The sequence below is a fragment of the Sus scrofa genome, chromosome 4 (assembly GCF_000003025.6).
Source record: "Sus scrofa isolate TJ Tabasco breed Duroc chromosome 4, Sscrofa11.1, whole genome shotgun sequence".
NCBI lineage: Eukaryota > Metazoa > Chordata > Mammalia > Artiodactyla > Suidae > Sus > Sus scrofa.
The window spans coordinates 125,187,706-125,211,063 of NC_010446.5; the positions used below are offsets into that span (position 1 = coordinate 125,187,706).

The window sequence follows — 23,358 nt, forward strand, 5'->3', positions numbered from 1 at the left end:
ATCGATCCTGCCATGCCCAGTCCCACAGGCTGTGGGAGCGGGTCCCTCTTGGCAGCTGACAGCATCTTGGGATTCCCTGTGGGACAGGGACAGGCAGCCTCATTAGCCACGGTGTCGTTGGAAGACGGTCTCCCCGCGGCAGTGGCCTGGTCCCAGGCTATAGTGTGCCCCGTTGATTGCCTCTGCACCTTTAGCCCCTTTTATTACGGCTGCACACACGCTCCTCATTAATGCTCTGGGCGACATGGAGAATCAGCGAGCTGCAAAGGAGGTGGAATCGGTACCAGATGTGTGTGTCAGCTCTGTCAGCGCTGGCATTTAGCATGCTTAAGGATCACATTTATTAAATGTGAAAATTACGTACTATACCTTCCCCCCAACAATAACTCTCCCCCTCCCCGCAGCCCCCCATATTTCACTCTGTGTTGCATGAGGTGTGATATCAATTTCTTTGGGGACAGATTAAATTGAAAGTGTGTGCAGCAAATGCATCTGTTCCCAAATGCTTCGTCTGCATTTTGTCAAGGCTTAGGGCTGGCCCGCGGCCAGCGGGGTGTGGGGCTTTTGCAACTGAGCTTGGAATGCGGTGTTGTCGCTAAAGGACATAATGAAAGGGTGAGTCCATTTGCATTTTTTTTCTTTAAGTGGACCTGGGAATTTAGACACTGATGTTATGGCCAGACCTCAGGAACATTTCTCACGTGTGCAGATAAGCAAGCACGGGTGAGAAAGAGGAAGACCTTTGGTAAAATGAGAAATGAGCTTATGCCTTCTCATTAAGTCTAGGAAGCCTTTTTAAGTCAACCCAAAGGTTGCAAGTGTGAACCAAGTTGTATTGTATTTTATTTTATTTTATTTTATTAGACACGAATGAACGTTGTGTTTGGCCAATACGCCGGCCTGTCCCCCGAGTGCTGAAGTGATGGACTGGAGAATGCAGGGTAGAAGCAGGCAGTACCTTGTCAAGGGAAGAACTTGGATCTGGAGTCCAAGAGCCCCAGGTTCGAATCCCACCCTGCCACTTACGGGTGCTGTGTGACCTTTGGCAACTTACTTAACCTCTCTGAGTCCCAGTTCCCCCCACTCTAAAGTGAGAGTTTTAGCACAGTCTTTGCAGCGGTGTTATGAGGATTAGGAGCAATATGTGCACAGCATGCGGCCCAGTTCTGGATGCAGGAGGAATTAAACCCTGGCTTATCGCAGGAGGTGGAGGCCAAGGGCCCCCCATCTGCCTCGGGGTGTGGCCCCAGGTGGCCCCGCTGCTGAACACAGGGCCCTGCTTGTGACGGAGGCCACTCGCTCGAGGCCACCTGGCGAGGTTCGCACCACGGGGCGTACCCGCATCCGCACTGTCTTCAGGTCGGTAGGTGTTTGTATTCACTGGAGGCAGCATCTCCTGGGTGAGCAGGGCTGTGTGTCTCTCCTGGTGGCCAAGGAGGATGTACTCAGTGGGAAGAAAAGAGTCTGACTTAAGTTAGACTTTTCTGCGGGGGGAATTAACCCCAAAGCGTTCTGGACAGGCCGTGCACCAGGTGGCCGGGGTACACAGAAACATCCGGATGGGGAGGCAGCAGTCAAGGGCATCTCTGAGGGTGTTAACGTCTGGAGCACTTACTGCACGGTGCCCCTGACTCTGCGGCTTGCAGCCGTTCACTCACCGGGGGGAGTGATACCTCTTCTTCCCGGTAGAGTCTCTGGAGGCTTCAGATAAGGATCTGCCCATGTCTTTTCATTGCCAAGTACGGTGCAAAGTCGGCTGGAGTGTTGTTTCTGAACATTGTCGCTTTGGGCCAGCACTTCTTTCCATTCCCGCCTGTGCCCCGCTGATGCCTCCTGCGTAAGTAGCTTTTGCTGTGCTGCTCAGCGTCGTGATCAGGGCATTTGGCCCCCCTGCCTCTTGATTCAGGGTAGGGGGGAGGTGGCTCCAGGAAGGAGGGGCTGTGGGTTTGCAGCAGTGGCCACAACAGAAACCCCCGTCGTTGGAGGCTGCCAGCGAGAGTCTACACTGGTGGGTCACCATAAAAGTCAGCCTGTGCGTCAGATGGGGTTTCACAGCCTGTTTTCCTGGCTTCTGCACCTTGGTGACCATGCAGCACTATACCTGGGCCCTGCAGTGGTCCGGTGAGAATCACGGGCTCCTTCCCACCTCGGGCTCATGTGCTAGTGCCTGGGGGGCCTGGGGATCCCAGTCTGTCCAGGCGGAAGCTCTTCTAGCCGGAGATGGGTCTGGCCTGTGTGGGCAGCCTGCTCTAGACACCCACCGTGAGTCCCATGGAGGATGGGAGACGGGTTCAAGGCTGTGGCTGCAGGAGAGGGGCAGGAAGGCAGGGCGCTGACCTGCGGGGTGGTGGCAGGATGAGGCTGGGGTGTGCTGTGCTGATGGGGTGGTCGTTGTGTCACCTGGAGTGCAGGGTCTTGCCAGAGAATGTTTGATACGAGAGAACAAAACCAGGTTTGTGTTTCCTGCCATCTGTGACATTTGAGGGTGGGGAAGCCCAGATGGGGACTTAATTCTTAGCAACCAAAAATGCCACTTCCTTCAGCTCAGGACTTTTTTCCCATTAGTATGAGGTGGAAGCTTTGGCGACTGGGTAAAGAGTGAAAGACAGAAGTCTAAGATAGAGTTCCCTCTTTGGGTGGGATCTTTGGGGCATGGATCAGCTCATGGTCCTTTCTCTTCTCGCCTCCTGCCCCCCTTCCCTCATTAATATTCAAGTGGGTCCTAAGTGCTAGACATTAGGCTGGGATACGCGATCCAGCAGTAAACAGAGTGATTGGGTTTCATTCTTGGGTGGTGTTGGCAGTATTTGGGTGCATGCAGATGTGAAGCAGATGATTGCACAAATGATTATATAAGTATAATCACACGGGGTGCAGTCAGAGAAGCGTCCCTGAGAGATCTGAGATTGAGGAGGAGTTCGTTACACCGGGAGTGGTGGGAGTGGTGGCTGCCAAAGGAAACTTTGTATGTGCAGGCGCTGGTGGGAAGACGGTTGGCACTTTTGATGAAGTAGAACAAAGTTGGAGTTTTAACTGGGTAGGTTAAGTTGCAAATGTCAGAAAACCCCAAATAATATTGGCTTGAACAAGAGAAAAGTTACAGGTGTTTCTGATACATATGTATATATCAAACAGTACAGAGCTGATCCAACAGCTCTGTGTTCATCAGTGACCCAGGCAACTTTTGTCTAATGGCTTTGCCTGACTCAGCAGCATATTGCTTCCCTCTGTGGTCCAGGATGGCTGCTTGAGCTCTATCCATCGCAACTGTATTCCAGCCAGCAGGAAGGAGGAAAGGGCAAAAGAACACAACTCCTTCCTTCCTTAAGAAACTTCTTAGAAATTTCATATATCACCTCCGGTTATATCTTATTAGCCAGAATTTGGTCACATTGCCATACCTCGCGGCAAGCATTAGCTAGAACTTCCAGAACAGTGTTGAAAAGAAGTGGTAAGAGGGGGTGTCCTTATCTTGTTGATCTTAGTGAGAAAACTTTTAGTTTCTCACCATTAAGTATGACGTTAGCTGTGGGATTTTTTTGTACACATCCTTTATCTGGTTAAGGAAGTTCCCATCTATTCCTAATTTGCTAAGAGGTTTTATCATGAATAACTGTTTAGATTTTGTAAAATGCCTTTTCTGCTTCTATTGACATGTTGATATGATTTTTCTTCTCGCTTTTCTTCTTTTAGTCAGGTGGTGAGATGGATTACAGTGATTGATTTTCAAGTCAAAAATGTTGCATACTTGGAGTAAATCCCAGTTGATTGTGGTGTGATTGCTTGTCTACATTGTTGGATTAAGTTTGCTGATATTTCGTTGAGGATTTTTGCATCTGTGTTCATGAGAGATATTGGTCTCTGGTTTTCTTAGAGTGTCTTTGTCTGCTTTTGGTACTAGGGTAATGAGGTAGAATAAGTTAAGAAGGATTCCCTGTGCTGCTGCTGTCTCATGAAAGAGGGTGAAGAGGGTGGGTGTAATTTCTTCCTTAAATGTTAGGTGGAATTCACCAGTGAGTCCATCTGGGGCCAGCATTTTTTAACGAAAAATTTCACCTTACAGAGATCCAGATCTGAGTCTGAGGCCTTGGGTGACTGGGGGAACCTAGGAAGAATCAAGTTCATTGAAGTTGCTGTCCTGTGCTTTAAAATGGGGTTGAGACATCATCTTGTGGGGCTGTTGGAAGGATACACAGCACCTAGCACTGCCCGGCCTAGAGCGAGCACTTAACGGGAGCTGTGTGTGTGTGTGTTTATGACTTCCTAGACCAGATGGACATTGTGTGTTGAACTGGTGAAGGCACCCTTTCTTCTCTACCCTTGGAGGGTGGGGGGCTAGTTCCTGATTTCCCCTCCCCTTCCTTTTGCTTTCCTTCCTTTTCCTCGTCTTCTCCTTGCTCATCTTCCCCCCTTTCCCTTTCTTCTCCTTCTTCTCTTTCGTCTTTGGCTTCACCTTTTTGGCTCGAGGATGTATTAATCACATGTTATTACGGCTTTTTTCTTTTTTAAACTTGGAGGAGAAGAATGCCCTAAGGAGCCTCAAAGCCCAGCCCTATGCTGTGTCTGAGGGTCCAGGGCTCCCTGTACTGAGGGTGTGTAACACCCGCCCCAGGGGGGCTCTGTGAAGTGTGGCTGTTGTTTCACCTGATCAGAGTGTGCTCTGTGCCTTGCTCTCTCTCCTTTGACCTTGGACCCTGCCTCCTAACTCATGGCTGGTGCTGCAGCTCGTGAAGTGGGCTGTGTCCTGTCTTGGACCCTGGTAGGACAGAGAACAGAGACTCTTAAGGCAAAGAGCACGTGTCTTCAGCTGGGGCAGCCCCTCTCTGCTTCTCTCCCTCTTTGGGGAAGACCTGATGCTCTGGTTAGTTACCAGTGAGTTTGTGCTCTCGCCCAGTGTGGAGATGAGGGATGTGGGGCCTTATGGGAGACCCTGGTGGGTGCTGGTGGCATATAAGGCAGATTGCCAGCCCTGTGCAGGTGTGCTTTGGGCAGCTCTCCAGCCCTGTCAGAGCTTCGCACCTACATACAGAAATGAAAGTGAAAAGTGTTTTTGTTTGTGCTTAATTTGTGACAAAGACGAATTCGTGGCAGGAGGCTGTGAGGCAGGTCAGGAGGGCCTCCTGGTGTGGGAGCAGTCGCCCCTGCTCATCCCGGAGCCAAGGAGGAGCAGGGGACGATTCCTGGAGCTCTGCGGTGGGGACTACATCCGGCGTCTGACTGCGGCTGGTGAGGGCAGGAGGGTGGCGGGGGACCCGCTCGGGGACTCCAGGGACCCCTGTGTCCGGTACCTTCTGCCTTCCCCTCAGAGAGCAGCTGGGCACGGGAGGGCGGTGCGGAGGGTGGCAGTGACTCTTTGAGAAGGCACACACTTCGTTTCAGACCAGCTGACTGTTATCAGCCTAGATAATTTCCCTGAGTTCTGAAATAGACTTGGCACACCGGGCAGGCTGTCTGCTTATAGGACCGCAGTGCGGCGGCAGGAGTGCCTGCTTGTGACCTGTGTTTGCATTTGCAACTCGGGCTGTCATCCTGGAGGGACTTGTCTTGTGTAGACGTCAGGAGGAACCAACTGGAGTGCATTCAGGCCTTTGATCGGCTTTCATCTGGAAGGCTGTGGTTGAGAATATGCCATGGTGTTCTGTCTCCAGGGCGCGATGGGGACAATACCAAGCTTACAGAGGTGTGTGAGGTTTAAGTGTCGCCACTTCCTTCTTGTTTCTGGATGGCCCTCTATCAGTTCAGCTAATGGACATCCCATTACTGTCCAGTCTGTCTCCCACGTTAGCTCCTCACAACCAAATCCAGGTCCCTAATCACCAATCAGAAAGGGGGCATTTTTTTTTTTTTTAAAGCTCAATGATTTTTTGAGCATCTCGTGCAGGTGGGGCGCTCTGGTGGGTGCTTGAGGATACAGAGAGAGTGACCCAGAGCTCCCAAGGAGCTCACACTGGACTGGCAAAGACAGACATGTGCACTGGTGGTTACAGTGCAGAAAATGCGACAGCAGAGGGGGCAGAGACGTTACAGGGGACAGAGGAAGGGGTGTTGGTTATAGGCGTGGAGAAAGAGCAGGAAAGGCTTTGGGAAAAAGGAAACAAGCTTGGATGAAGACATGGAGTTGAAACCTTTAAGCCACTTGGGCTTTGCTGGAGGCGGGAGGGCTGAGGCCAAGAGACAGGATGATCAAGAAAGGCCTTGTGGGAGTTCCCGTCGTGGCACAGTGGTTGACGAGTCTGACTAGGAACCATGGGGTTGCGGGTTCGATCCCTGGCCTTGCTCAGTGGGTTGGGGATCCAGCATTGCTGTGAGCTGTGGTGTAGGTTTTAGACGCGGCTCAGATCCTGTGTTGCTATGGCTGTGGCAAAGGCCGGCAGCTGCAGCTCCAAGTAGACCCCTGGCCTGAGAACCTCCATATGCCATGGAAGTGGCCCTAGAAAAGGCAAAAAGACCAAAAAAAAAAAAAAAAAAGAAAGGCCTTGTGTACCAGGCTAAGGCACAGGCTTTATTCACGGGCCACGTGCCCAGAGATGGGAGGCGTAGGACTTGGCATTTGGAATAACCCTTCAGTGAGGACCACCCCGCGTTAGGTGAAGGCAGTTGTAGGACTTGAGACCAGAGACGCCTTTTAGGAAGCTCTGCAGTCGTCCAGGGACAGAGACAGTGAGGGCGGATGGAAGTAGAGTCGGGGGTGGGGGGATGGCTGGATTTGGGATTGCAGTTCTGGTTGATTAGAGGGAGGGAGAATGAGCAAGCAGGAGGTGGGTATGACCAGGCCTCTACTCTTTGTGAGGCTCTGCTCATGTCCTGCCCCTCTCGGCGGGGGGGGGGGGGGGTCTTTCTGTCCACGCCCCAACTGCTGGTGCCCCTCTGGCCCCAGTTGCCTCTGCTCCGTTCATCTTGCTTTTGTATGTTCTTAAGTTTGTTTGGCTTTTCCCTAAGAAGGGGAAGCTCTTAAAAGGTAGGATGTGCATATTCTGCTTTTTGGGGTGCAGTGTTAGGTATTGAATGTTACTTATGCATAATATTATGGGGGCTTGGGAATAACTTCTTCCATTGAACTCTGGCTTTCTTCTGAGAAGGAAAAATTGAACACCAGTGTCAATGGGAGGCTTCCTTCATCCAGAGGAATTCATTCGTGACCTGTGTGTCTCAAGAAGGCATTTAAACAAGCGGATACACGCCCCGATCATCCCAAAGGAACTGAAGAGATGGGGGTTTTTAAGGAATAGACTCCCACTTTTGTCATTTAGTTCCGGAAACAGCTTACCTGGAACGGCGCCTCTGGTGGGTTGGCACATCACCCAGGACAGTGCATTCAATTGTGGTCCAATTAATTTCGTGTTTGTGGTTCCCTCGGCAGGTCCAGAGCCTGGCGTCCAGTGTGCGCTGTCGCCTGTCAATGCCTCCCACCCGGTCCAGGCCTTGATGGAGAGCTTCACCGTCCTGTCGGGGTGTGCCAGCCGGGGCACCATGGGGCGGCCACAGGAGGTGCACGTCCTGAACCTCCGCGCCGCCGACCAGGGGCCCGGGCAGCCGCAGAGCGAGGTAGGCGCAGGTGCCAGCTTTCTGCCCACTGCCCCTCTGGATCTGTAATGTCCCTTTTCCGAATGAAGAGTCCTTTTCTTCCCTTCTGGGTGTCGCGAGGATGCTCACGTATGAACGTAAACGGGGAGGAGGACACAAAAGTACCCTCGAGAGAGAGAGGGATGTCAGATCATCCAGAAGCCTCGCTCTCTGGGCTGGGCAACTCTGGGGCTTCGCGCTGGAGAGGTTTCTCAGCTTTTCACCTCTCCTGCCCCACCCCCACCCCACCATTGGAAGGGTTGTTTTTAAGAATTGCATTTTTTCAACATGGTGGTGAAAAAACAAATAAGGTGCCATTTCTTTGTTATTATCAAATGTCTGTCCCATCTCCTGCTGTGCCCCGTCTTTCTTCTTTCTTGGCTCTGTCTCGTGAGCCTATTGCTCCTGCAGGATGGGTCAGGGGCCAGACTCTGGAGTAAGGATGGCGGTACCTTGTATTTGCATGGAGATGCCCTGGGGCGGGTAGCTCTGTCTGCTCTCCAGGCAGCTTCTGGAAGATGGAGGTGGCCTTGGTGGTGGTGATGCTCAGAGAGCCTCGGTCTTTCTTCTGTCCTGGGCTCGGTCTGAAGCACCCAGAACGTGCTCCCTGAGGTCCTGTTACTGTCCCATGTTCCAGGGGACAGCCAGGTACAAAGCTAACTCACCTGCTCAAGGTCATTACCTTAAGAGAGAAGTGGCCTCCTCTCTCTTGTGGCTCAGAAATGACCTGGGTTGTGGCTAATGAGCTCTTCTTTTTACGATAACACACAGTTGTCGCTCTTTCTGCTTTTAAGCTTCTGGGTCAGAAATGTTATCACTCAGGTAGTATCCCTCTGGGGAGAGAGAAACCACAAAAAACCCTGATCCCAGAGAATGTAGAAAATCTAACGGAGCGTGGAATTTATCTTGGGGTTTCGTTCTGGTCAAGAACGTTAATTTCCAGAACCATTTGTTGCTGTGCCTCAACCACTCTTTGTTTTGAAGGGGGTGGGACTAGGAGAGGCGCGGGGTCCAGAAGGACGAGGAAACTGATTTTAATCTTGTGCAGAGTTGGCTCATTTCAAAGACGGATCATCGCATTCTTCCAGCCATGCTGGAAATTATTGTTAATACTCTTGGTCGCTTGTCAGTGTTGCTGCAGCACATATTTCAGGTCGGATTTCTTTAGCCCAGTAATGCCTCTTTAATTCTTAACTGATGGGGGGAGAATTTGTGGTGGGAGGGAAGGGAGGAAGGAGGAAGTGCAGTTCCTATGAAGCATTGCTGACTCCAGCGATTCTTGAGCAGCAATAATTATTCATTTTATATATGCTCTCTCAGAGGAGCTGAGAAAGAAAAGCAAAGCCAAGCTATTACCGAGGCAGCCACGGGAGAAATTCCATGTGTTAAATTGTGCGGAGTGTGTGTTGATTCTGCAAAGATTCACCTAAGACTCTGTGGAAGCAGAGGAATGACAGCCGGACTCTCCCCCATCGGTAGTCACTGTGTCAGATCAAAATAGCCAGGGTGGCACCGAGGGTGCCCACGGTTAGTGGGGATCAAGGACATGGTGTGTTCAGTGAGGAAGTGAAGAAAGCGGGCACGTCAGGCATGATCCCTCAAACGTGGTTAAAAACCCGGGCATATGCCTCCCCCTTCAGTATTTGTGTACGGATATATGATTTGGGGTTAGTGCTTTGCAGATATTTCTGAGATCAGGCACCTGAGGGAAATTGCCCTCTTTCCTTCGTTGAGGGGCTTGACGCAATTAGATGGTTGTACTTCAGTCTTGTTTGCAAACAAGATGGGACACGTGGTCTTTGGCACTTCGCTCTGGCTCTGAGCTCCTCTCGTTCGGTCGCCCGGGAGTGTGAAGATGCTCTCGGAGCACTAGGGCCCTGGCAAAGAGAGAAAGGAGCAGAGTCGGCATGTGGACGGTGAGCCGGGGATGGGGAAATACGATAGCTCTCTTCACCTTCCTCCCCGTGACTGCGGAGACACAGTAGGGCAGCCACGCCAACCCCGCTGAACAGTCATCTGAACTAGACGACCCCGGGATTCTACCCCGAAGTACATACCCAAGGGGAAGGAAAACGTGTCCCCACAAAAACGTGTCCGTGGATGTTCGTGGGAGCGGAAGAGAGGGAGCAACTCGGACGTCCATCAGCTGAGGAGTGGATGAAGCCACGCAGCCTGGGCATCCGGTGGAGGTTATTCGGCAACAAAAAGGAATGAAACACGCAGACGGGCTGCAGCCTGAAAATGTTATGCTGAGTGAAAGAAGACAGACGCAGAAGACAGATCCTGCCTGACTCCATATGTATGAAATGTCCAGAACAGGCAAATTTAGAGGGATAGAAAGTAAACCAGAGGTTGTTGGGGGAAAAAGAGAGAAATGGGAGCTGACTGTTCATAAGCACAGAGTTTTATTTGGGGGGAGGGAACAGAAAGGTTCTAAAATTACAAACTGTGGTGATGGTTTCACAATTGCATGTGAATATACGGAATACCAGTGGTAAATGTGAATATACTAAAGACCATTGAATTGTACTTGAAATGGGTGAATTTGATGGCATGTGAATTTGATCTCAGTAAAGTTGAGATTCAACCTCATTCTAATTACCCATAAAATTTACCTTAACTGTATCTATTTTTTTTTGAAAACGAAGATGGCTTCCTCCTCCAACCTAAACCCACCCAACTCTTTTTTGCTGATATTCTCAGTGGATAAGTTGCTTTGGGTAGAGATGCTATTATGTATGGTCTGTGCTAAAAAACATCCCAACCACTTGGCTCTAGGGGGGTATTAGTGGGAGGACCAGAGGCAGCCTTTGCGTGCGTCTCTACCAAATATTAAGGGCAAATATTTTTCGAGATGAAATGATAAATGTTGTTTATACATGAGAAAAGAATGCCCTGCTGGCTCCAGGCCATAACTGCTTTGACTCCTGTGACCGAGGCAGTTGTTTGTCATAAGGTCCTCCTTCCATGCGAGGGGATCACTAAATCAACCCCCCCCACCCCACCCCACCCCCGGCTTGTTATTGGTGCAGATCAGCATTCAGATCTCTTATAAATCACCCCTTCTCACTGAATTCCTACCCCCCAGGCGCCTTAAGTCTCCCAGCAGAGGAGAGGCTGCAGCTTTTCCTGTGGGGAGGAGGTGACAGAGCCTACACCTGGAAGGAATAACGCCGCAGGTTGACCGACTTTGGGGAAACAGTTACGATTAAGTTAGATAAACAATTTGCTGGGCCATCAGGGAATTTGCATCAGAAACATACTTGCTGCAATAACAGACCCCACACCCTCGGTGCCAAAGCGTGGTTTTGCCGTTGACCTGCCTGCTGGGTTCTCCTCAGGACAGACTTGTAATTGGGGATTTTCCATTCGAGCCCACACCTCTCATGGGTGACCATCGGTTTGGGAAACGACAGCCCTGGAAGTGAGCAGGAAACGGGAAGAAGACTGAGGAAGGCGGAAGAGGATAAATAGCCCTGAGAGTTCAGCCTCGTCGTCTAGAATAAGGGAGCAGGTGTCATCGTTTTCATTCTCTAAAAACCAACACCCCGGTGCCCTTTAACGGCAAAGTCCCCCCCGCCCCCCGCTTCCTTCCCTGTCCTCTCCCTCGACCCCCACCCCACCCTGCCCCAGTCTGGTCCCTCTGGGTGTTTCCCGATTCCTGAGAAGGGTTACACACCGCTGATGGCGTGTTAACAGATACATACTTTCCTTAGTTGCTGGAATGGCAACAATTTTGTGTCCTCTCCTCTAATTTTTATTGTGACCTGCTTTTTTTGTTGTTGGAGATGCTGCTTTTCTCTTTGCCGTGCAACTGCTTGGTTATTAGGAAAAGCCCTTAGTTAGCAGCATGTGTGTGTATAAAAGATATGGGCGTTTAAATTTATGTATTTGTTTTGACCTTAAAGAAGTGACTGTTTATGGGCGTGCCAGCGATTGGCTGGAGAGGTGCAGTGAGCATCTGGGAGGACCCACTGCCATGGGAAGGGGGCCAGGTTTAATAATTTGATCCTCACCCGGCAGAAAGCTCAGAATCCTTCATTCTTTATGTATTTACTTATTCTCTGCTTCATTCCAAAAAAAAAAAAAAGGATTTGGGATGGGCTTCTAACAATAGACATTCCAACAGTGTAAGCAGAAATGCAAAACGAGGACAAAAGGGAGATGTAGGTTGTTAGAAAAGTGTCGTTTGTTAGCCGTACGGGTTAATGGGGTTGGTATGTGGAATTTGAAATTTGGCTCCAAGCTTCTTGGCGGGCAGGGCCATTTGGGATGTGCGGTTAATCACACATGTGGCTGCAACTCACTTTTACTTTGTCCCTTCTTGGAGGACTGTGGCATAAGCTTGTCCCTTTCTTAGTTCTGTTTGAGGGCAGGAGAGACCACAGTTGGGAAACAGAGAAGGAAGTAAACACATCTCAAAGGCTCACTGTTCTGCTGGCCTCTTAAAAGCTGCCTGACGCCTGGAATAACAGTAACAGCCACAATAGTGGGGGTGGCGACGTGCCTGCTCGGGCCGGCCACCTGCCTGGCACTTGCGTGGTCTCTGGCCATCCTCAAGGTCAGCCTCACTGGGAGGGAGCCTTAGGCAGGTGGTACGGTGGCCCCCGGGCGTGGAGCCCGCCTCTGAGCCGGCGCTGCTGGACTCTGCAGTCCCAGCCTTTCCCACACTTGAGTCCACGTCCCTTCCACCTTGAGCTCCCACCTTGCTCCTGGTGCTACGGAACCTGCCAACCTGTCCCGCTTGACTCTACCTGTTACCTGAGCCAGCACATCTCCCACGGAAGGTCCGGGTTTCCTGCACATGCTTGTGTCGCTCTTTCTGATGCTCAGCGTTCCTTTTCATTCCCTTCCTTGTGGCTTTGGGGCCGTATGTCGGGGGTTTCGTGTGTGGCATTGTCTCTTTCTTTTCTCCTTTCGGGCGGGCGTTGAAGAGGGTGGCGTCTAGTGTCAGGGATTATAAAGGCAGGGCTGAGCTCAGGTGCCCTCGCGCTCCGGGGGGTCTTAACCCGCCCTAAACGCCCCCTCCCGCCTGGGTTTTGATCACGTCCCGCCCCCTGCCAGTTCTGACCCCAAAGAAGGCTTTCAGCTTTTCACAAAGATAACTCACCTGTCCTCTCTAGTAATCCACGGCTGGTCACCGAACTTGTTGAGCTGCGTGATCAGGGAGGCAGACACGTTCAGGGCTCTTCCTGCCGGGGGTGAAATGCAGGAGCTTCTGGATGCGGACTTTGCCTTCTGAGCCCACATCTTTTTTGCTTGCTTTGAGCCATCTGGCCCTTTAGGGAGTAAGTGGTTTTGAGATCCCTCCTACGTGCCTACTTACCTAACTATCCTTACAACTACCTACCTGTTTATCCTTACCAGCTACCTATTTACCTAACTATCCTTACTAACTACCTACCTATCTGTTTATCCTTACCAACTACCTACTTACCTTTTTATCCTTACTGACTACCTTCTTACCCATCTATCTATCCTTACTAACTACCCACTTACCTACTTATCCTATAGCCACAAAATTACTGGGCGGACAGCTTCTCTCTCCCTCCCCACTCCCCGCAGTGACTAAAATACACACAGAACGGTGCGGGGGTGGGCGATGGGTGCGAGTCTTACCTTCGCTCATCCCCACTAAAAGAACCGATCCAAAATTTCGAGGCTGGTTTTTTTGGCGAGCCCGCCTATTTCTGAGAGCAGAAATAGCCAATGCCCGCCAGCACAGGCGCATCTTCCTTCTCTTAGCTGGGCCCTTCCCCTCTGCTCTTGTTCAGCAGGGACTCCCCAGTGCTGGTCCTGTGTATGTGCTGGCCAAACGCCCAAGCAAACTCCAGGCTCTTTATGTTTCAGAGATGTTACAGGTGGCAGGTGCCAAGCAAGTGTGAAAGTAGACCCCTCGCACACAGACACTGTGTATTAGGGAAATTCAGTTACTGAATAATACCTTCCGGGTGTAAACACTGCCTGGGGTCTGTCTAAATGGCGCTTGTTTTGGAAGTCACTCTGCCCCACAGGTAAGGTTACCTCTGAACCGGCCCATTCGTCACAGGCCTACAGCAGGTTGAGCAGGAGGTTGCGCGGACCACAGGCCCATGTCTCTGAAAAGGCGTTTCTCTCTCTGTGCCTTCTCCTCTCTCTCCTTTGTGCTCCCTCAGCCTCTCTCCTCTTCTCTCTCCCCTCCTCCTTCCTCCATGCCTTTGAGCATTGCTGTGGCCATTATGTCATTAACTTGAAAGGCAGCTGAATCCGACTTGTCGACTTGTCGTAGCTCAGCATGAATGAACCCAACTAGTATCCATGAGGATGCAGGTTCGATCCCTGGTCTCGCTCAGTGTGTTAAGGATCCAGCGTTGCCGTGAGCTGTGGTGTAGGTTGCAGACGTGGCTTGGATCTGATGCTCCTGTGGCTGTGGTGCAGGCAGGCGGCTGTAACTCCAGTTTGACCCCTAGCCTGGCAACCTCCATTTGCTGCAGGTATGGCTCTAAGAAGACCAAAAAAAAAAAAAAAAGAAAAAGAAAAAAAGAAAAAGACGTGTCCTTTGGCTTGAAGCTGCTCAGTACGGTTTAAATGATGAGACTGTCCTGGGCAGCACAAAGGTGCCAGGCCAGGACTGGACAGAGGAGCCGGCTTGGGGGCCACGAGGCAGCCAGACCTCTGGTGGCTGTTTCCACAGAGGACAGTGCAGGCCAGGTTGAAGTAGTCATGGATGGTCCCTAACACATTGGGTCAAGAGGTCCAGGCTGCAGCTACAGCTAACTCTCGAATAAGAACGCTCCAGAAACCCCTGTCTTGGAACTTTAGAAACAGTGAAGGCAGAAGCAGAGTGATAATAGTCAACATTAAGATTTAGCAAACACATTAGGACATAAGAAGTGAAGAAGTGGAGTTCCCAGAGTGGCGCGGCGGAAACGAATCTGACTAGCATCCATGAGGTTGCGGGTTCGATTCCTGGCCTTGCTCTGTGGGTTAGGGATCCGGCGTTGCTGTGAGCTGTGGTGTAGGCGAAAGCTCGGCTCAGACCCTGTGATGCTATGGCTGTGGTGTAGGCCTAGCCTGGGAGCCTCCAGATGCTGCAGGTGCGGCCCTAAAAAGATGGGGAGGTGGGAGAGAAGTCAAGAAGTTACAATGTTCCTACCAACACTGTCTGGCCCCTTGGCTCAAACCCTGCCATCCATCACAGGGACGGCCAGCTGCTGTCACACTGCCCTAGGAAAGCACAACCCTCTGCCCGCAGGGGGATTCAGCCCGCTTGGACTCTGCCTGTTTAGCCTGAGGCAATGCTGGCTGGGAGCTGACAGATTGGAAAGGCCTCTCCTGTTACTGCCTCTTTGCCAGGCTGGAGAAGAGACAGCCTTAGCACCCTCTAAAATGTGTCCCCCAGCAGATTTCCCAGCCGGTGTGGTGGGAAAAAAAAACCTCTTTACAGAGGTTGGGGTTTGCCCTCCTCATCCATCTTCTGTGGCCGTGGTGACTTCTCTTTCAAAAATTGTATAATTTCCCCAAAATGCTGTTAGACAGTGTTTCTATAGGAGCACCCTCTACATGCGAAAGTGTGACTTTTTGCTCTCAGAACTTTTTGGAGACCATTTTAAAAAGCAGTCGAGGGAGTTCCGTTGTGGCCCATGAGGATGTAGGCTCCATCCCTGGCCTCGCCCGGTGGGTTAAGGATCTGGTGTTGCCGTGAGCTGTGGTGTAGGTCACAGACGCGGCTTGGATCCTGCATTGCTGTGGCTCTGGTGTAGGCCAGTGGCTACAGCTCCGATTCAGCCCCTAGCCTGGGAACCTCCATATGCCACAGGGGCAGCCCTGCAGCGCAAAAATAAAACAAAAATAAAATAAATAGAAAAGCAGTTGACCAAAGTAAGGAGCAGGTCTGCAAATCGGAGCCCCAGACGTGCGGATTGGGCACACGCCCAGTTTGTTTTGTGTTGCAGAATATCGAGGTAGCCAACTTGTATTTCCTTGTTTCCATTGCTTATTTGTTATCCTGACATTTTGTTGGAGAATGGCAATTTACTGCTAGTACCTTTGATTTAAATTCTCAGATTCTGGAGTTCCCGCTGTGGTGCAGTGGGCTAAGGATCCTACGTTGCTGCAGCTGCAGCTCAGGTTGCTGCTTCAGTTTGGATCCGATCCCAGGCCCAGGAACTTCTGTGGGCCATGGGTGCTGCCAAACACCAAACCAAACCAAAATTCAGATGCTGCAGATGTATTTCTGATACTACTTTCCAGCATTACCCGCACTGCGTTTTCCAACTACCTCCCTGAAAATTAGACGCATGTGTAATTATTTCCCCCCCCACTGCAGTGAAGAGGCCGTGCATGAACTTGGCCCTCTCTGCTGCATCTTCCTTCCCTCTTCTTGCCCACAACTTAGATGGCGCGTCTGTGCGTCCCGCCTTTGCCTTCTTTCCTCTCTGCAGCCTGCCCTCTCTCTCCTTGTCTCTGGGGATGCCCTTTTGACCAACTCGTGGGATGCTGGGGCTGGGGAGGTGCCCTCGAGACAGTGCAGTCCTCATGGCAGCGCCTCCCCAGACTTTCCCCAGGCTTCCTGTGTAGAGTTCCAGTCGGGGCTCCAGGGCCCCCTGCCTCTCTCGTCCTCCCTCAGGTGCCCATGCTGTGCTCTGGGGGGGAGGGGGTGGCTGCCAGCCTCGGGCAGAGGGCTGAGCTCAGCGCTGTCACCTCCCAAGCCTGCGGCTCTGGGCGAGTCACTTCATTCTCTGCGCCCCAGGCTCCTGTCTGTAGGTGGAGAGGCTAAGAGTGTCTTTTTGGAGGGTTACTAGGGCTGAGAGAAGGCTCTGGGGCCGTAGGGCTGGCGTGTATGCCAGGCACACGGGGCACCTTCACACACTAGCTCTTCTTCTCATCTCTGTGCAGCCTTCCTAAGCCTGTCTTCTCCCCATGCTGGGGTGTCCAGCCTACCCCCTGTCCCATCAGTGGCTCTGCTACCATCCGTCTCGGGACTTCGGAAGCATCTTGGACTTGGCCATTCACTCGAAGCCTGTGTTTGCTCAGCCACCGCTTTTCTTCCTGCTCCTCTGAAATCTCCCCCGTGTCTGTGCTCCTTTCCTCTCACCTGCAGCCCCTTTACTGGTCTCCTGGGACAGGTGCCTTCACCACGAGGCCCTGGCTCTTTCTGTCCGGCCTGTGGACGGCTTCATAGACCTGCCTTTCTCGAAAGAACTCTCCTGTAATTGATTGCTTGGGGCCCTCCCCTACAGACGCGTTCAGTGAGTTACGCCCTGAGACCTACTGTGTCCTCGGCGGGCGCGCTGGGGCTCCCTCCTCATCTTCACATCCTGCGCATCATGGGCTATTGAGGGAGAATAAAGTTAATGCAGTGTGACAAATAATAGGACCATTATTTGTTATAAAATTAACAGTAATTTGCAGGCGCCCAACAGAGGGAGTGGCGATTCCACCTGCAGGTGAGGGAGGGGGGCTGAGAAGAGAGCATCGGGCGAAAGGCTTGAAGGTCAAGTGGAAGCGCAGGGAGGCTCCAGGCGACACGAAGGGAAGGGCGGGACCGTGTGCAGAGGCAGATCCTTCCTTGTCCACAGTGTGGCTGGGGTACACACCAGGGAGTGGCAAACCGTGGGCCACTCCTGCCTGGTGCTTATTTTCGTAGGTATGTCATTTCCGTACCCTAAAGTTCACCTGTTTACCGCATGCAAGCCAATGGTTTTCAGTGTGTTTATAGAGTTGTGTGACCCCCACCACAATCTAATTTTAGAACATTTTTAGCACCCCACATCAGCCCCGTAGCAAGCACTCCCCATTCCCCAGGTTCCCACGCCTGCCCGAGGCCACCACTAATCTACTTTCTTTATAGATTTGAAATTCTGGACATTTTAAGAAAGTGGAACTGTGCAATATGGGTGACTTCTAAGCCTGGCTTCTCTCAGCATAATGCATTTGAGGGTTCATCCGTGCTGTCACATGTGTTAATTATTTCATCCTGTGTTATTGCTGAATAGTATTCTTTTGGATGGCGAGAGCATATCTTGCTTATCCATTCATCAGTCTGATGCCCGTTTTTGTAAGTAAAGTTGTTTTTCGGAGGGGGGGAATAAATACCATTTTATGGGCACCTAGCCATGTCCGTTTGTTTATCTGTCGTCTGTAGTTGCTTCCTCAGGACAGTGGAAGAGTTGAATAGGGTACGAAGACTAACAGAGCCCAAATATTTACAGTCTGGCCATTGGCAGATAAAGCTTGCCCAGCCCTGGCGTAGAAGATGGGGACGGCGACGGGGACCGTGGTGGGAGGGCTGGGGTCTGCAGGGGAGATGAGGCTGGAAAGGCTGCACGAGTCAGGATCTGGACTTAATCCTATGCATCAAGTGTTTCTCCAAGTGTGTGTGGTATGTGACCCCTGCCTCTGAATCCTGGGGAAACGCTTGCGTGCAGATTCCGCAGCCTTGGCCCTGACCTTTCAGTGGAACCATTGCCCACAGCTTTTTCTTGATGCCGCCTGAACCGCTTTCTTAACTCTGTCCATCCGGCCGCGGTAGAAGCCCACGCGTGAGTCTGAACGCTCTGGCGATCCCTCTCCTGACTGCTTTGTCCTCCTCCATCTCCCTCTTGTCTAAACGTTGCTCTGAGTCCCCTGCCTCCCCCACCACAATCTGCACTTCCGCCGGGTCCGAGAGTATATGGTTTCTCGTGGTATGTGCTCTCGAATCACGGGGGTTAGTTTGCATGCTCAGCTGATGCGTGGGCTTCGTGAGGGCAGGAACCACGCTGGACCCTTTTGCATTTTGATACTGGGCTTTTGCATGATGCTGAGGGGGTTATTTAAAGTGTCGTCTTAGGAGTTCCCATCGTGGCTCAGTGGTTAACAAACCCAACTAGGAACCAAGATGTTTCGGGTTCAATTCCTGGCCTCGCTCAGTGGGTTAAGGATCCGGCGTTGCCGTGAGCTGTAGCAGATGCAGCTGGGATCCCGTGTTGCTGTGACTGTGGTGTAGCTCCGATTGGACCCCTAGCCTGGGAACCTCCACATGCCGCGGGTGCGGCCCTAAAAAGCAAATAAAATAAAATAAAGTGTCACCTTCAAGGAGTCCCCATGTGGCTCAGCGCATCACGGATCCGGCATCATCATGCAGTGGCTCGGGTCGCTGCTGCGGTGCAGGTTTGATCCCTGGCCTGGGGACGTCCACGTGCCACGGGTGTGACCAAAAAAAGGAAAAAACAAAGTGTCACTGTAGGTCTTCGTAAATTACTCCCCGTTTCCACAGTGTACTTTGATTTGATTTCATTGCATCAGTGGACTTGACATTGTGTTCCAGGCCCCTCCGAAGTGCTGAGGCCGAGCAGGTACCCTCCACTTTGTATCAGTGTGTTGAGTGATTTTCCTACTGAAGACTCATGCTACTCACTGCATCTACCTTCCTCAGATCTGTTTCCGTCTCTCCCCAGCCCGTTTCTCCGTCTTTGTTGCATTTTCTTTTACTCGGAAGGATTTGAGTCCTCTGCTGGTATACTAGTTAGCCTTGCCCTCCGCGGGGCAAGAGCTATAAATGGTTTTTGACTCCATGCTGCTCCCCTGGGCAGCTCATTTGATCTGAGCCGGGTTTGCAGTTGGGCCACTGCGAATGATCTGTCCTCCTGCTGGAGGGGGTGATTCCCAGCCAATTCTTAATATCACTGGAATTAATTACCCTTGATGCCTCCAATTGAAAGAGGACATTTGCTGGACCGTGTATCGTTAACTACTTAATAACGCGATTTTTAAAAATTGTGTGTTTCTTTTTTGCTCAGCGAGCCCTTAAAATATCCCTGCCTGGATAGTAATTTGTTCCCTGTTTCATGTGGCTTTTTCCTTTGTTTACTCTGGACTCAAGTCTTTGTAGCTTGTTTTCTAAGTCAGCTCAAAAGTTGCTGGTCATTGGATTTGGCAGCCTTTTTAAGCTTTACCCACCAGAACCCTACAGGAAGTTGTGTGTCGGCCAGAAGAGTCTGTTTATTTAGAGCATGGTGTCCAGCAGAAGCAATCCATTTATGAGGGTCTGGTCTTAAAGACACAGGGCTGTGACTGTTGGAAGGGCTGCTGCTCTGGCTGCCATTGTACTTGTGTGTGCTGTGCCTTCTCTCCAGGCTGCTAGGGCCCCTCAGCGAGACGGCCGGCTAATTAAAACAGTCCTGTCCCTGAAGCTCCTTGGCCTTGTCTGAAATGCTAAAATGTCAACGTCCAGATGCTGGATGGCCCTTTCAGACTCCTCAGAGCAAGATTCATTTTTTAAAAACCAATTGTCTTTTATAAGCTTAGCACCGTTTTTCTAGTATCCTGGTGGGATTTTGCTCCCAGGAGGGCCGTCCTGACTTAAAATTTCAAAACAGAGTTCCCGTTGTGGCTCAGTGCGTTAAAAACCCAAGTAGCATCCCTGAGGATGCGGGTTTGATCCCTGGCCTGGCTCAGTGGGTTAAGGATCCCACGTTGCGGTGAGCTCGGATCCCCTGCGGCTGTGTCTGTGGTGTAGGCTGGCAGCTGCAGCTCTGATTCCACCCCTAGCCTGGGAACTTCATATGCCACAGGTGGGGCCCCAAAAAGATGAAGAAAAAAAAAAGTAAAAGAAAGAAGAAAAGAAAGCTAAACTAAAACTAAGGTGAAACAGCTGTACATTGAACTCCGGGCTGTGGTTTTTTGCCCACAGTCATTTGGAATTATCTGGATTCTCATCCAAGGCACCCTAGGACAGTACTTTCTATTCATGGCATTTTCCACCTGAACGAAGGAGTCCTTTGACTGAATCTAGAATTTGAACATTCTGTGGTGGAGGAGAGGCACATGGCAGGTATGATTTGGCTTCTTCTGAAGATGGATTGGATTAAATGTCACCAGGGGGGCCCCCCGTGAGCCAAGGAGAACGGCTGGAGGAGCCGGGATCACGCTTAGAGCCCTGTTCTTGCCTGGAGCCCAAATACTCCCTTGGGTACATTGAGGTTTAATTTCTGCTTGTTGACACAGGTGTACACTCACGTGATTCTTGTTGAATGTGCTCCCACCAGTTGGTGCGGTGGCCGCAGCCTTCACGTGCCCGCCGCTGGGCATGCTGCAGGTCGGCTCTCAATACCTGTGCACGGATTTAAAGGGCAGCCAGCCTTGGGATCTTAAGAGGTGAGCCCCCCACCAGTGTGGCCTCGCCCTTAGGGCTGTGGGCATGTCTGCAGGTGCCTTGGGAGAGGGGACAGGGAGATGTGGCAGCTGCTGAAAGGACGGAGAGAGGAGGGGCAGGGGAAAAGGAGGCGGCGCGTCTCCGCTCCAGCCACGCTCCTGTCGCATCAGTGGCTAACAGGTGGATGTGTCGAGAGGTGGAGGTTCTGTGAGGTTTCTCCTCCTGAAGGCATTGCTTTTTCCCGAAGTCTTAGGTAAATTTAAAACTTAATGAAGTTAAACGAATACCTTGCAGTTTCTCTCCTCCTCCTCTCAACCTCGAGTAGATAGATGTGCAGGCAGGATTGTCCTCGGGACTCAGGAGCCTCTGAAGATAAAGGGAGAAGCCCAAGTCTGTCTGGATGGGGACTATACCTGCTTTGCTGGGAGACACGTCTTCTTTGCTTGACACACTATGTCTCAAATGTGGGGGGCTTCCAAAATCAGAGGCGACTGGAGAGCTGCATTTTGGGGATGAGTCAGCCTCTGTCGTCTGCCCCTGAGGACTTTGGGGGTGCAATTTCCCTCCCCTATACGCTGGGCACCCCACAGTGTCATCGGGTGCTGTGGACCCAAGGGTTCTGCCTCTTCCCCAGTGTCGGTTCTTTCTGCTGAGCCGAGAGGCCTTTAGAGGCTCCGCTGCTGGCCCCTGATGGCTCTTTGTATGTCGTCAGTGTCGGTGTTGCCATTTGTTTTTGCTTCCTGCTTTCATAGGGGTTGAAGATTCCACTCTTTTCCCTTCTTAATAGATTCAGATAGTGAGAATCTAAATGAAACGGTCATAGTACCGTGGCGAACACGCATTCCCCTGAAAAGATCTTTTTTGTTCAGATTTAATGCTGTTAATATCTAATTCCCAGTGTTTTAGTTGGAAGCTGTTCCAATTTCCCAAATCATAAAATCTTTCAAAGCCGACTCCAAGTTACTTTTTCTTGATTCAGTTCGCCTCCTTGTTGCATTTTGTAAAAAGCCCATTTCCAAATAGGGAAATGACCTATGTTTATAAGAGACCCGAGTAGTAAGGACCCCCTGACTTGCGGCGAGTTTTTCTGATGTTTTTGGAGCCGCGTGCGGGGCGGGGGGGGGGGGGTGTTTCCTCCTCTTTCCCCATGTGTTCCCATGTGCGTTTCCTAAACACTTTCCCTGGCCTGGTACCATTACTGTGTATATGTCCTACATGTGTTTCCTATTTTTTATGACTCATGCTTACGGTACTCATAAAGGTTTATCCTTTATCTTGGCTCCGAGTAATGAGCCCACTTGCACATTTCCAGCGGAGATGTGGGTTGGGACTTTTGCATTTAATCCTGCAGAATAGGCCTCCTGAAAGCAAAATGTGCAGGAAGCATGACATAGTCATTGAAGGCTTTTCTTCTCCCTGGGGAAGTGGCCAGCTCTGTCTTTGTGACTTTATTAATTTGTGTTTTCCAGGTTTTCTCTTCTCTTTGCCCCTTCTAAGCCATTTCCCTGCTTATGAGCGAGCCCACCAGCGGGGGACTAGCTGGGACAGGTGCCTCTCTCCCTCCCCCTGCTGCTTCCTGTGGTAAAGGGTTTGGTGGGGGAGGAAATGGAGATAATTAAACTGAAATGGTATCTGTATTACATGTGGCAGCAAACACCAGCGGGTCTTCTTGGATTCAAACAAACATTCAGACCCAAGAGATGGTCACAGGCCACAGGTGGTTTCCGTCCACTAAAGGATGCGGGGAGTTCCCACCGTGGCAGAAGGAGGTCGATGGCGTCTCTGCAGCGCCAGCAAACACAGGTTCGATCCCCAGCCAGCACAGTGGGTTTAAGGATGCGGCGTTGCTGAAGCTGCAGCATAGGTTGTGACGGCTGCTAGGATCTGATCCCTGGCCTGGAGACAGGAAACTCCATATGCCGAGGGGTGGCCAAAAAAGACAACGGATGTAGGGCAGGGTAGCCTGGTCTTCCTCATGTTTGGGTGCCTGTGGCTGTCTATACATCAGTTCATACTGTTATCTGGAACTCTCCAATGGACGCTCAAATGCTAGATCTGCATGGTGTGTGTGTGTGTGTGTGTGTGTGTCTGTGTGTGTGTCTGTGTCTGTGTCTCTCTGTCTGTCTCTCCAATGGACGCTCAAATGCTAGATCTGCATGGTGTGTGTGTGTGTGTGTGTGTGTGTGTGTGTGTGTGTGTGTGTGTGTGTCTGTGTCTGTGTCTCTCTGTCTGTCTCTCCAATGGACGCTCAAATGCTAGATCTGCATGGTGTGTGTGTGTGTGTGTGTGTGTGTGTGTCTGTGTCTGTGTCTGTGTCTCTCTGTCTGTCTGTCTCTGTTTTGGATGCTTCATACCTTCCAGGAGCTAAAAAGCATCTCTATAGGAATAGTTTCCATGGTGCCCAGAAGGACATGCCCGGTTTACAAGAGTCTCTGCCCTCAGAGAAGCCCCTAAATCTCTCTTCCTGTCAGATATTTTTAATTTTTCTAATGCCTATACAATTTACCAATCAGGAGTACTTTTTCTTATAAACAAATTGTCTTTTATTATAGTTGACGTATTGTTTTAAATTAGGGCATAGAGAGATAAGAGCGTTAACACAAGATCAAATTCTCACGTGGAAAAGGAATAAATGTTGCCAATTCTTTGTCCACACCCGTGAATTTTATTATTCTTAT

General features: G+C 51.0%; 1 protein-coding gene across 4 annotated transcripts in view; it reads left to right on the forward strand.

Annotated features, from left to right (window-relative positions):
• TGFBR3 (transforming growth factor, beta receptor III) overlaps positions 1 to 23,358 on the forward strand; it is a 200,850-nt gene that overhangs the window by 77,767 nt on the left and 99,725 nt on the right. For all 4 annotated transcript variants that reach the window (XM_021088719.1, XM_021088721.1, XM_021088720.1 and 1 more), the window contains 1 exon segment: positions 7,361 to 7,545. In XM_021088719.1, coding sequence (XP_020944378.1) covers positions 7,361 to 7,545 — 185 coding nt within the window.